A 13,407-nucleotide genomic window follows, 5' to 3' on the forward strand; every position below is an offset into this window, starting at 1 on the left:
ACGTCCGGTGAGGGGGCGACAGAGCGAGGAGGAAGGTAGGGTGAGAGGGAGGCGGGAGGAAGAGGAGAGAGATAGGACGGAGGGACGATGACAGGGAGGAGGGAAGGGGAGGGGAGAGGAGAAAGAGGAGAGAGGGAGACAGAAAGAGCCTATATGGAGAGAGACACCGAGTGTGAGATATGGGGGAGGACAGCGAAGGACAGCGAAGAGAGAGAGGAGAGAGAGAGAGAAGAGAGAGAGGAGAGAGAGAGAGAGAGAGAGAGAGAGAGAGAGAGAGAGAGAGAGAGAGAAGAGAGGAGAAGAGAGAGAGAGAGAGAGAGAGAGAATAGAGGAAGAGAGAGAGAGAAGAGAGAGAGCCGAGAGAGAGAGAGAGAGAGAGAGAGAGAGAGAGAGGAGAGAGAGAGAGAGAAGAGAGAGAGAAGAGAGAGAAGAGAGAGAGCAGAGAGAGAGAGAGAGAGAGAGAGAGAGAGAGAGAGAGAAGAGAGAGTAGAGAAGAGAGAGAGACGAGAGAGAGAGAGAGAGAGAACAGAGAGACCTAGAGAGACCAGAAGAAGAAGCAGAGAGACCGAGGAGACAGAGAGTACAGAGAGACGAGAGACAGAGAGACCGAACAGAACGATGGAGGGACCGAACGAACGGCGATGGGACTAAACAGAACAGAACACAGATATAGCACTGCTTGATATGAATACACCTATCAGCCATTACAAAGTTAGGCAGGCATGCAGTGAGTAGCACTTAGTAAGTCTCGCTTGCATCTCCAATCAGCACTCTATAGCAGCCATAGTACGATGCATTTACGCATGACACGCATATTCCAAGCACGCAAGCTCTCCACCGTACGTCGCACGCACGCACGGCGACAGCACGCAACGCAGCGCAGCGCACGCACGCAGCACACCACACCGCGGCCACACACGCAAGACCGCCGACCGTACACACGGCTTTAACGCACCGCAGGCAACACCAAACGCGGCGCGCGTACCACGCACGCGCGCGCAGTTGTAAATGGCACCGGCAACGTAGAAAATTCGAGGCAGCTGCAATAGTGGTGACACATCGCCGGAAGAGAGAGAGTGGGAAAGAGAAAAGAGAGAAGAGAGAAGGAGAGAGCGCGGAGAGAGAGAGAAGGAGAGGAGAGAGAGAGGAGAGAGAGGCGGCGAGAGAGAGAGAGAGACGAGAGAGAAGAGAGAAAGCGAGAGAGGGAGAAGCGAGATAGTCCGCACGTGGTGTGGTATACCGTAATTTAGTGTACGGCAGAGTTCGATTATCCATTCTTGTCTGTAAGCAGGCAGGCGGCAGTATGGCAAGCCCATTACCCTCAAAAATCATTTTTTCTAAAGATTTTAAAAGCTAGAATCCGCAAATCAATATTACAATGCATGTAAATCCTTTACAGATAAGATAAAATAATTTAGCAGAACCCGTAAAATTTATTTATAGAAACACAAGTTATAGTCAGCAATTTAATTAACATGTTTAGGAATCATTTACAAATTCTAAATTAATTTACAAACATTTCAAAATTCAATTTACGAAAATAGACAAATGCAAGTTATATTTCTACAATATTAGCAAATTAACAAGTCACAATTAATTCATGTATCGTAACAAACCAGTGCTACTGCTGGTTTTGTATAATGCAATTTATAAAGCTACAAGATTATTACATGTTACGAATCAATTTACAAGATTCTAGAAATTAATTTATAACATTACAAATCAATTTAAACGAAAATAACAAATCAGTCAAAATAGTAGTCATGTATCTACAAATCAATTCATAAAAGCTACAATTTATTTACATGTTACGAATCAATTTACAAGATTCTAAATGAATTTACAACATTACAAATCAATTTACGAAAATACAAATCAAGTCAATATGTAGTCATGTATCTACAATCAATTCATAAAAGCTACAATTCATTTACATGTTTACGAATCAATTTACAAGAATTCTTAAATGAATTTAATAACATTACAAATCATTTAACGAAAATACAAATCTAGTCACATAGTAGTCATGTATGCTACAAATCAATTCATAAAAGCTACCAATTTATTTACATGTTTACTGAATCAATTTACAAGATTCTAAAATGAATTTACAAACATTACAAATCATTTACGAAATAACAAATCAAGTCACATAGTAGTCATGTATCTACAATTAATTCATAAAAGCTACAATTTATTACATGTTTACGAATCAATTTACAAGATTCTTAAATGAATTTACAACAATCTGAATTGATTTACATAGCAAAGAATCAGCTTATTTACTTCCAAACCAACTTACAGCTTTGCCAATGAATTTACGTGCGCGCGAATAACTCCGCCAATCAATTTACCAACTTCCAAATGGTGAAACTCCGAAGTATGAAACTTCGAATGAACAGAGCATCCCGCACCCGACGCGCCATCTACCGTGTGTTGCTATGCGTTACTGTGTCTCACAGAACAGGCAGAGTAAAGTGCGGTTGGTTAATAAAGAGAAAAAAGACGACGACGAAGAAGCTAGGAGGAGGAGGAGGAGGAGAAGAAGAAGAAGTCGTAAGTAAATTAGTGTTGAGAGCTGATATTAATCACTGCATGTGCATGCCTAAAAACAGTAGGGTCTATTAGTACAGAGTATGTCCTCCGGGCCCAGGGTACTGCCACTGCCTGTGCCGGTGTCCGGTATATTTTACGGAGTAACTCTCCCTTAGTACCTACATAGTACATACTACTAGTAGTACTAGTGCAACACTTCATAGTTCGTACTATAGTTCTTATATATATATATATATATATATATATATATTCTATAGTTCTTACTAGTTCATACTTCAGTGTAGCCCGACCAGGCTGTGCGACGGATTGTCTATACAGTATACGGTATACGGTATACAGTATATACGGTATACAGTATATACGGTATACAGTATACAGTATACGGTATACGGTATCGTAACCCTAGCGATACCGTTTCTTGGAGCTAACTTCAGTGCAAGCAGCCAAACACTAACCCCGTACGTCTTTCAGATCTTAGACAGTAAATTGAATCATCTTAAAAGGTAAAGGTTCACATTCACATAAATATTCACTGTCACAGCACTATGAAGCGTTTCAATAAAATATAATGCTAACTAAATACGAAATCTATTTACTTAGTACAAAATTCTAATGTTTCTATACTATACTACCAGGCTACTCTCTTTCACCTACGGCTACACCGCCGATAGTTTCCAACACTGCATTATCCGGCTGCCATTCGCTCTCGCGGCGGCGACTGTTGAACGCTTACACTAAGTATATCTCTATACTCTCTATATTAGTGTAAGCGTGCAACAGTCGCGCCGCGAGAGGGCAATGGCAGCCGGTAATGCAGTGGTTGGAAACTATCGGCGGTGTAGCCGTAGGTGAAAGAGAGTAGGCTGGCTAAGTATAGTATAGAAACAATTAAGAAGAATTTGTACTAAGTAAATAAGATTTCGTATTTAGTTAGCATTATTTTATTGAAACGCTTCAAGTGCCTGTGACAGTGAATATTTATGTGAATGTGAACCTTTACCTTTTAAGATGATTCAATTTACTGTCTAAGATCCAAAGACGGGGTGTTGGCTGTTGCACTGAAGTTAGCTCCAAGAAACGGTATCGCTAGGGTTACGATACCGTATACCGTATACTGTATACCGTATACCGTATATACTGTATATACTGTATACCGTATATACTGTATACCGTATACCGTATACTGTATAGACAATCCGTCGCACAGCCTGGTCGGGCTACACTGAAGTATGAACTAGTAAGAACTATAGAATATATATATATATATATATATAAGAACTATAGTACGAACTATGAAGTGTTTGCACTAGTACTACTAGTAGTATGTACTATGTAGGTACTAAGGTAGTACTCGTAAATATACCGGGACACGGCACAGGCAGTGGCAGTACCCTGGGCCCGAGGACATACTCTGTACTAATAGACCCTACTGTTTTTAGGCATGCACATGCAGTGATTAATATCAGCTCTCAACACTAATTTTTTACTTACACTTCTTCTTCTCCTCCTCTCTCCTAAGCTTCTTGCGTCGTCGTCTTTTTTCTCTTTATTAAACCAACCGCACTTTACTCTGTGCTGTTCTGTTGAGACAAGTAACGCCAATAGCAACACAGGTAGATGGCGGTCGGGTGCGGATGCTCTGTTCATTCGAAGTTTCATACTTCGGAGTTTCACCATTTGGAAGTTGGTAAATTGATTGGCGGAGTTATTCGCGCGCACGTAAATTCATTGGCAAAAGCTGTTAGTGGTTTGAAGTAAATAAGCTGATTCTTTGCTATGTAAATCAATTCAGATTGTTGTAAATTCATTTAGAATCTTGTAAAATTGATTCCGTAAACATGTAAATAAAATTGTAGCTTTTATGAATTGATTTGTAGATACATGACTAACTATGTGACTTGATTTGTATTTTCGTAAATTTTGATTTGTAATGTTGTAAATTCATTTAGAATCTTGTAAATTGATGCGTAAACATGTAAATAAATTGTAGGCTTTTATGAATTGATTTGTAGATACATGACTACTATGTGACTAGATTTGTATTTTCGTTAAATGATTTGTAATGTTATAAATTCAATTTAGAATCTTGTAAATTGATTCGTAAACATGTAAATAAATTGTAGGCTTTTATGAATTGAATTTGTAGATACATGACTACTATGTGACTTGATTTGTATTTCGTAAATTGATTTGTAATGTTGTAAATTCATTTAAGAATCTTGTAAATTGATTCGTAAACATGTAAATTAAATTGTAGCTTCTTATGAATTGATTTGTAGATAGATACATGACTACTATTTGACTAGATTTGTATTTTCGTTAAATGATTTGTAATGTTATAAATTCATTAGAATCTGTAAATTGATTCGTAAACATGTAAATAAATTGTGCTTTTATGAATTGATTTGTAGGATACATGACCTATATGTGACTTGATTTGTATTTCGTAAATTGATTTGTAAATGTTGTAAATTCATTTAGAATGCTTGTAAATTGATTCGTAAACAGGTAAATAAATTGTAGCTTTTATGAATGATTTGTAGATACATGACTACTATTTTGACTAGATTTGTATTTTCGTTAAATGATTTGTAATGTTATAAATTCATTTAGATCTTGGTAAATTGATTCGTAAACATGTAAATAAATTGTAGCTTTTATGAATTGATTTGTAGATACATGACTACTATTTGACTTGATTTGTATTTCTCGTAAATTGATTTGTAATGTTTATAAAATTAATTTAGGAATCTTGTAAATTGATTCGCAACATGTTAATAAATTGTAGGCGTTTTTATGAATTGATTTACAAACACAGTTAGACTGGTTTGTAGATACATGAATTAATTGTGACTTTGTAATTTGTAATATTGTAGAAATATAACTTGATTTGTAATTTTCGTAAATTGATTTGAAATGTTGTAAATTAATTTAGAATCTTGTAAAATTGATTCCTAAACATGTTAATAAATTGTAACTATAACTTGTGTTTCATAATAATTAATTGTTACTTTTGTAAATTAATTTTATACTTTGTAAAATTGATTTAATGCATTGTAAATTGATTTGGGATTCTAGCTTTAAATTCTTTAGAAATGATTTTTGAGGGTAATGGCTTGCCATACGGCAGCAGCGCAGCAAGCAGCATGATCATTACCATATTGCATGGTGATGATGATGATGATCATCATCAGCAGGCATCATCAACTATTAGTATTAACAGTAACAACTGTACAGGGTTCTCTAAGGGCACTTATAGCGCTGGCGGCCCGCCGGCTATCGTCGGAGCCCCCCATCCTAAAAATGCACCCGCCCACGCTAAATATTATAGCCGCCATGCTGTGTATACACAAGAAGTTCAAACAATTAATACACGTTGGTTTCGATGCTACGGGTACGGCAGTCCCACACCAAAGTATAAAGCAGTCACCCTATCCCTAACCCTAACACTAACTCTAACCGACTCGGCTATCTTATATACGCGTGTTATAGTACCAAAATTAATGTCTATGGTGTATAACTTTTGTGCTTTAAATATTTTGCATCTGAACTGACAATCAATCCCAACCAGCTGGTGTCTAGGCTAGCTGGCACAATAATCTTCATTTTCCATACTTCTAATCCGAGTGTTTTTGGGGCAGGTAACCAGTATACACGAGGTAGAGTAGACTGGTATACTTACACAACCACTCCTGCATTGTCAATGGTGACAATTTTTAAATATTTATTTATGAGAGGTGAACTCGATTTGAAACGCAGCCAAACCAGCAAGTCACCCCAACATTTTGGCATTTTTAATTCCATTAATTATTTTGAATTTTCCGATGGCTTTGCCCATGCAAAACAAACATTTTCACCCCACATGCAGTGCTTCAAATTTACACACAGAGTGTCCCAGATTGCATCTCAAAGATTCTACAATTCAAAATTTTTTTTGGGGGGGGGCATGCTTCCGGACCCCCTAGCACGGAGTAGCACCCCCATGCTATAATTTCAAAGCTTGGAGAACCTTGCAACAGTAACAGTAACAACAACATCAGCACCAGGATCAGCAGTAGTAGCATCATCATCATCTTCTTCTTCAGCAGCAGCAGCAGCAGCAGCAGCAGCAGCAGCAGAGACGCTGGAGAACCCTGTATAAGGCAACCTACGCGGCAGCGCGATGCTTGGCCGGCTATATATAGCATCCCAAATTTGGAAAAAGCAGCAGAGCGCCGCTATGATTGGGCCGAAGTACTATTTGCGGGGGTGGCGGTGTGGCGGGAGGGGGAGGGTGGATGATCTCGCGCGGCGGCGTATTTTGCGCCGCTGGTGACGGTGTAAGATTTCGAGATCGGTTTGAAATGTCTCATCGTTTGCGTGGGATGCCGGTTTTTTTCCACTCGAGCGCGATGCGTCCGGCGTCCGGTTGCCGTCAACGGCACCGGTGACGTTTGGAGTGCGTGCGTGCGCGCGTGTATGCGTGTGCGCGTGCTTTAGCGAGAATACAGCTAAGGACGTGGTGATCTGGAAGCTTAGGGAACGTTTAAACAGCACCTGAAATTAAAATAAATGGAACGTGGGTTTTTGTTGCCCAAGCATCCGTGAGCAAGCAGCGCCGTCTCTCGTTGAAGCGCTAGCATATGAGCACCGGCTTATGAAGCTGCTGCTGCCAACCAGCTCGTACGCACACACACGCATGCTCACACATGCATGCACACACACACGCATGCTCACACATGCACGCACACACACACGCATGCTCACACAACTCACACACACACACACACGCATGCTCACACATGCACACACACACACACGCATGCTCACACATGCACACACGCACGCTCGGCCGCCTTGCCTGTCTATAGTACGAACGGGTGATGGGGTATATATCATTGTACTATAAGTTATATATCATTGTGTTATACTATAGGTTATACATCATTGTACTATGGGTTATATATCATTGTACTATACTAGGATATGTATCATTGTACTATATGTTATATATCATTGTACTATAAGTTATATATCATTGTATTATAAGCTTTATATCATTGTGTTATAGGTTATACATCATTGTACTATGGGTTATATATCATTGTACTATACTAGGATATGTATCATTGTACTATATGTTATATATCATTGTACTATAGGATATGTATCATTGTGTTATAGGTTAAAGTTGATAAACCTCGCAGCGAAATGCATATATACCTACTGTGAGCTAGCATGTTGCAAAAATTCACTACAACTCATTTGTATTGCTACTTTCATAACACTTCTTCTCAAAATCTAAACGATATTACTTTTCTTACGAACGTAGCACCACAGTGATGTTTACACATCCGGGACACAGCGGAGCGATCGGCTCGATTCAGTAACAGTTCCTTTCTATGATAAAACAAGTTATTATTCATTATTCGATGTTTATTCAGTACAAAATTGTGAAATTTGTTTAAATCTTATCGTTAATATCTATATTACTTATGCAATCAGGAAACAAATATAGTGTTTTCGTTCCAGGAACTATTTGCGCTAGCGTAGGGCTACTGCTAGCTGTGTAACAAAACCGCGTCCGACAGACTTTTCAAAATAGTCAACTTCGGAGCACATTTCTGGCTCAATGAAAACATTTCGTGATGTTTGCACACTGCAAGTATGCTCACACTAGGTCTATGTAAGCTTTTTGTTGCGAGGTTTATCCATTTTAAATATATCATTGTACTATAGGTTATATATAATTGTATAATTGTATTGTAGTTTTGTGTCGCCCGGTTGTCCCCAAGACATCGTTTGCATTTTCTCTCTCGAAAACAGAGTCATTACTGAAGGGCTCTAGATCACCGAGGGGGCTCTAGATCACTGAGGAGCTCTAGCTCACTGAAGGGCTCTAGATCACTGAGGGGATCTAGATCACTGAGGGGATCTAGATCACTGAAGGGCTCTAGATCACCGAGGGGCTCTAGATCACTGAGGGGCTCTAGATTCGTTCCACTAGCTATGGTCGGACAATGGCTAGTATCAACGCACTTGAAGTGCGTGGTGTGAAAACAAAGAAGGGTTGCGCACGCTGCTAGATTCCCGACCCTCCCCACTGCCGCCTCCTCCTCTCTTCTGCCGGCACTCCTTCTCTCCCCTGCCTCCTCCTCTCTTCTGCCCCCGACCCGTCTCTCCTGCCGCCTCCCCCACCGCTGCCTCTCCCTCTACCCTGCCGCCTTTCTCTCTCTCTTCTTCCGGTATTTCCTCTACCTCCTGCCGCCTCCCTCTCTCCCCTGCCTCCTCCTCTCTTCTGCCCCCGACCCATCTCTCCTGCCGCCTCCCCCACCGCTGCCTCTCCCTCTACCCTGCCGCCTTTCTCTCTCTCTTCTTCCGGTATTTCCTCTACTCCTGCGCCCTCCCTTTTACTCCCCTGCCCTCCTCCCCCTTCTCGTAGCTTCTCCTTCTTTCTCCGCTACCACCGCCCCTCTTCCCTATCAGCACCTCTCTCCTTCCGTCTCCTCGCGTCGGGGGGAGGGGGGGCGGATAATACAGTCAGTTGTTGTTATATGTCTGTCGTACAGCGTGCAGTCAGATCTCTGCACGCCCTCCACCACATATCACATGCGAAACGCCCGTCTAGAACGAGAAAGGCTCGAGAGCTTGAGTCGTGTAGCTTGTGCGTTGTGTGTGTATCGTGTGTGTGTGTGTGCTGTCTACTGGTGTGTGTCGTGTGTGTGTGGTGTGTGTGTGTCGTGTGCTGTGTCAAATTCCGCACGTGTGTGCGTTGGAGGATGTGTGGGCTATGTGTGCGTGTTTAGGTGTTGCGAGCACTCGTGCTGCGTGCGTGAGCGATCGTGTGCCTTGTCTGGTAGTGGTGCGTGCGCTGAAGGGATGTGTGTGTGTGGTGTGTGTGTGTGGTGTGCTGTGTGTGTAAGAGAGAGAGAGGCAGAGAGAAAGTGTGTGTGTGTGTGTGTTGGTTGCGTAGCGGTTGCGTGGTTTGTGCGTGCTTAGAGTGTGCGGTGTGCCGTGCCTGCCTGCATGCGTGCGGTGCTGCCTGCGTGGCGTGCGTGCCTTGGTTTGTGCGTATGCGCGCGGCCCGGCATCAGCAGTAGACGACCCGGACCGGCCATTCACCTCTCCTCTTCTTGCGTCTGCGATTCGGCATGAAGCCAATCTGTCTGTGGAGTGGCTCGCGATCATGACACACGCGCGTGCTGCGTAGTGCGTGCTGTTAGTTACAGTTAAACGACGGTCCTCAGCCTCCAAGTCTGCTGGCGAGCCGCACAATACACATACGCCGCGCCCTACTAACGCTCTGTAGCCATACCCTTCGCACTGCCACAGGCGCCTGCTATAGCCAAAAGGGCTTATATTTCTAGCAGCTTGTCGCGCCCTACAGATGATCGGAGGAGAGGTATATTAACAGTGGCTGGAGTAACGGCAGAGCGATTTGCCATGCGACCGTCGGCCGTGACTTGGCCCGCCAGAGACGGCTAGCTGAATCCGCCTTGTCGAGCGGAACAAGCTGATATTGCGAAATCTGCCGGCGTGGCCAAGCCGACGCTGTGCACGCTACGCTAATGTCAGATTCTTGCTGTGTGTTCTTCTTTATCATCTCGTTCTCTCTCTCATTCTCTCTCTCTCTCTCTCTCTCTCTCTCGCTCTCCTCTCTCTCTCTCGTCTCTCTCTCTCTCTCTCTCTCTCTCTCTCTCTCTCTTCTCTCGTCTATCTCTCTTACTCTCTCTCTCTCTCTCTCTACACTCTCTCCTCTCTACCCATCTCTCACTCAACACTCCCTCCTCCGCCTCTCTCTCTCTCTTCCTCTCCTCTCTCTCTCTCTCTCTCTCTCTCTCTCTATCTATCTCTACTTCCTCCTCTCTCCCTCTCTCTCGACTCCTCTCTCTCACTCCCTCCTTTTTCCACATCTTGTTTTCTATGTCTCTTCCTCGTCCTTCCGGTCTTCTCTCTCCCCTTCCTCTCTCTGACCCTCTCTCTCACTACGCTGTTTCTGTCCCCTCCCCCACCTCTCTCTCTCTCTCTGGGGACAGACAGACGGCTCGAGCTTATTGTGGCAGTCATGTGATGCCGTGCTGATTCACCAACGACAGCCTGCAAGCAGGAACAGTTACTATATGAGAGAGCGACATGGGGAGAGAGAGAGAGATGAGTCACTGTACATAACTTTAGCGCGAGTGTACACGTGCGTGTGCCCCGTGCTGCCGCTTCTGCCGCTGCTGCGGGATCGGTAGGCTGCATTGCTGGCTGGCTGGTCGGATGGCTGCTGCTTCTGCTGCCAAGTTCATGCGGCAGTGCAAGGGTGAATAAAACCTCCGACCTCCCAGCCGCCCCCATCTTCACCTCTCATCGCTGTTCTGTTCCTATGCTTTTTTCTGCTACTGCATCCCCAACGTTTACATCGCTCCCCTTTGTATCAGGCGCTCTCAATGCCTTCCTTTTCTTCCCCTCTCCTCTCCTCTCCTCATCTTCCCTCTCCTCCAGATTCCTATCTTCTCCACTTCTGAGTTCTCCCATATGTTCCCCTCCCCTCTTCTTTCATCCTTTCCCTACTCTTGCTCCTCTTCCACACTTCTCTCCTGTTGTCTATCTATGTACTCTTTCTCTCCACATTCCTATCATTTCCTGCCTCGCTTCTAAACTCTTCTATCACCTCTCTTAATCTTATTAAACAGATAGCAATAATGATGAAACCCTACCAGAACACAGTAAACCTACAGGCATCACTACGATATCATAATAACAAAGCTACAACACAGGTGTTGCTATGATGTAACACCACACCTGCACTCTATAGGTATGACAGCTATGATGACATCACTATGCACATGATGTCCACGTGACAACAACGACGACGCTACAACATACTACAGGATAGGTATCACCATGACAACATAACAGCAGGACAGTTATCACCGTGACAACGCCGATGCTACTACAACCTACCTACAGAACAGTTATCACTTATCACCATGACAACGCCGATGCTACGACAACCTACCTACAGAACAGTTATCACTTATCACCATGACAACCCGATGCTACGACAACCTACCTACAGAACAGTTATCACTTATCACCATGACAATGCCGATGCTACGACAACCTACCTACAGAACAGTTATCACTTATCACCATGACAACGCCGATGCTACGACAACCTACCTACAGAACAGTTATCACTTATCACCATGACAACGACGACGCTGCTACAACGTACCTGCAGCACACGCATCACCGTGACAACAATGCTGATGCTACTGCCATGTACCTGCATGATCGGCTATCACCGTAACAAACTAACAACGCCGATGTTGCTACAACCTACCTGCCAGACAGTTATCGCCACGACAACATACATGCAGGACAGGTATCACCGTGACAACGGTGACAACGTACCTGCGGGATCGGTATGACGATGAACGAGCCGCCGCCGGCCGCCTCGGTGATGATTGCGAGGAACTTGGGATTGACGACGCAGAACGGAGAATCCCACGAACTCTTCGTGATGCGGATGCCATCGTAGCATTCCTGCCGCTTCGCCGACTGGCCGTAGATGTGACGGAACTTGCTGTCGCGCACGACACGGAACGACATCGTCTGCGAGCGAGAGAGACGGGAACCGACATCTATATTACCTTATACTCGTGTGTATATATGTATACAGGGCTCCCTCTGGATATTTTAAAGATTGAGCCAAAACTTGAGCCACTAAAGCATAAACAGCTGATGGTAGCCCTGTATATATATCAATATATATATACTCATATATATATATACAGTGTTTCCCCCGCATTGACACGAGCGAGGCGGCCGCCATGCAGAAATTTATCCAAAACCACCGCCTCACGGACGAAAATCACTGTTCTTCCATCAATCAACTACACTTTATTGAACTAATATCAAAATAAAGCTCCAAACGTAAAACACAACGCCGCGTACTCATTTAAGTGTCAGTTTCGATGTTTACACTCCCCACAAATCACACTGAATGCTTGATATAATATATATATATATCAGGGGTTAATAATGGCAAAATGCATAATAAACAAATAGTAATCATTATTAACCCCTGATACATATAAGTAAAAACGCACGGATTATATTATCCACATCTAATCTGTATAATATCCGTCTTTTATCTGTGTCACGTGATCCAACCGTCATGCTGTCACAATTGACTATCACGTTGACATAATACTCAGACACGCTGCGGCGCGTCACTGATTTTCACTTCATCATCACATACGGACCTAATAGTTAAACATGTAATGACGCAATGCATAGATCGTCAATTGACATCACGGTGAGCATATAATAAACCATATATGCCTTAATGATAGTTATTATAACCCTATATTATATGCTCTTGATATCACTTCATTGTCGAGTGAGTGATAATTGATATCATACCTCGATTGGTTGTTATGCTGACGTAACACTCAGACACAATGAGGCGATGTCACGTGCACACCTATCTATGTACAGCATGAGCTAGAGCATGAGCTAGAGCATGAGCATGAGCTAGAGCATGAGCTAGAGCATGAGCATGAGCCTGAACTAGAGCATGAGCTAGAGCAGTGGTTCTTAACCTTTCTTGAGTCATGGATCCCTTTGAGAATCTAGTGAAAGCTACGGACCCCTCCCCAGAAAAATGCACATAAGGTGATTAGAGACTAAGGATGACTTAAGCTGCAACTACGGACCCCCTGAAGCCCATCCACAGACCCCAAAGAGGTCCATGGACGACAGGTTAAGAACCCCTGATCTGCTTGGGTCATTGAGAATCAGGGTCGTAAGCCGGACACTACCTCACATCAACAACGCATCCTTGTTAGTTGAAGTGGCAATAACAGGCCCCGTAATGAC

The 13,407-nt window shown here is 43.3% G+C and overlaps 1 protein-coding gene across 1 annotated transcript in view; it reads right to left on the reverse strand.

Annotated features, from left to right (window-relative positions):
- LOC106812764 (coronin-6-like) overlaps positions 1-12,135 on the reverse strand; it is a 20,147-nt gene extending 8,012 nt beyond the window's left edge. Inside the window, exon 1 of the mRNA XM_014816735.1 lies at positions 11,938-12,135. Coding sequence (XP_014672221.1) covers positions 11,938-12,135 — 198 coding nt within the window. The remainder of the gene's footprint in view (positions 1-11,937) is intronic.
- Positions 12,136-13,407: the final 1,272 nt, after the last annotated feature.

The sequence above is a fragment of the Priapulus caudatus genome, unplaced genomic scaffold (genome assembly GCF_000485595.1).
Source record: "Priapulus caudatus unplaced genomic scaffold, Priapulus_caudatus-5.0.1 Scaffold684, whole genome shotgun sequence".
NCBI lineage: Eukaryota > Metazoa > Priapulida > Priapulimorpha > Priapulimorphida > Priapulidae > Priapulus > Priapulus caudatus.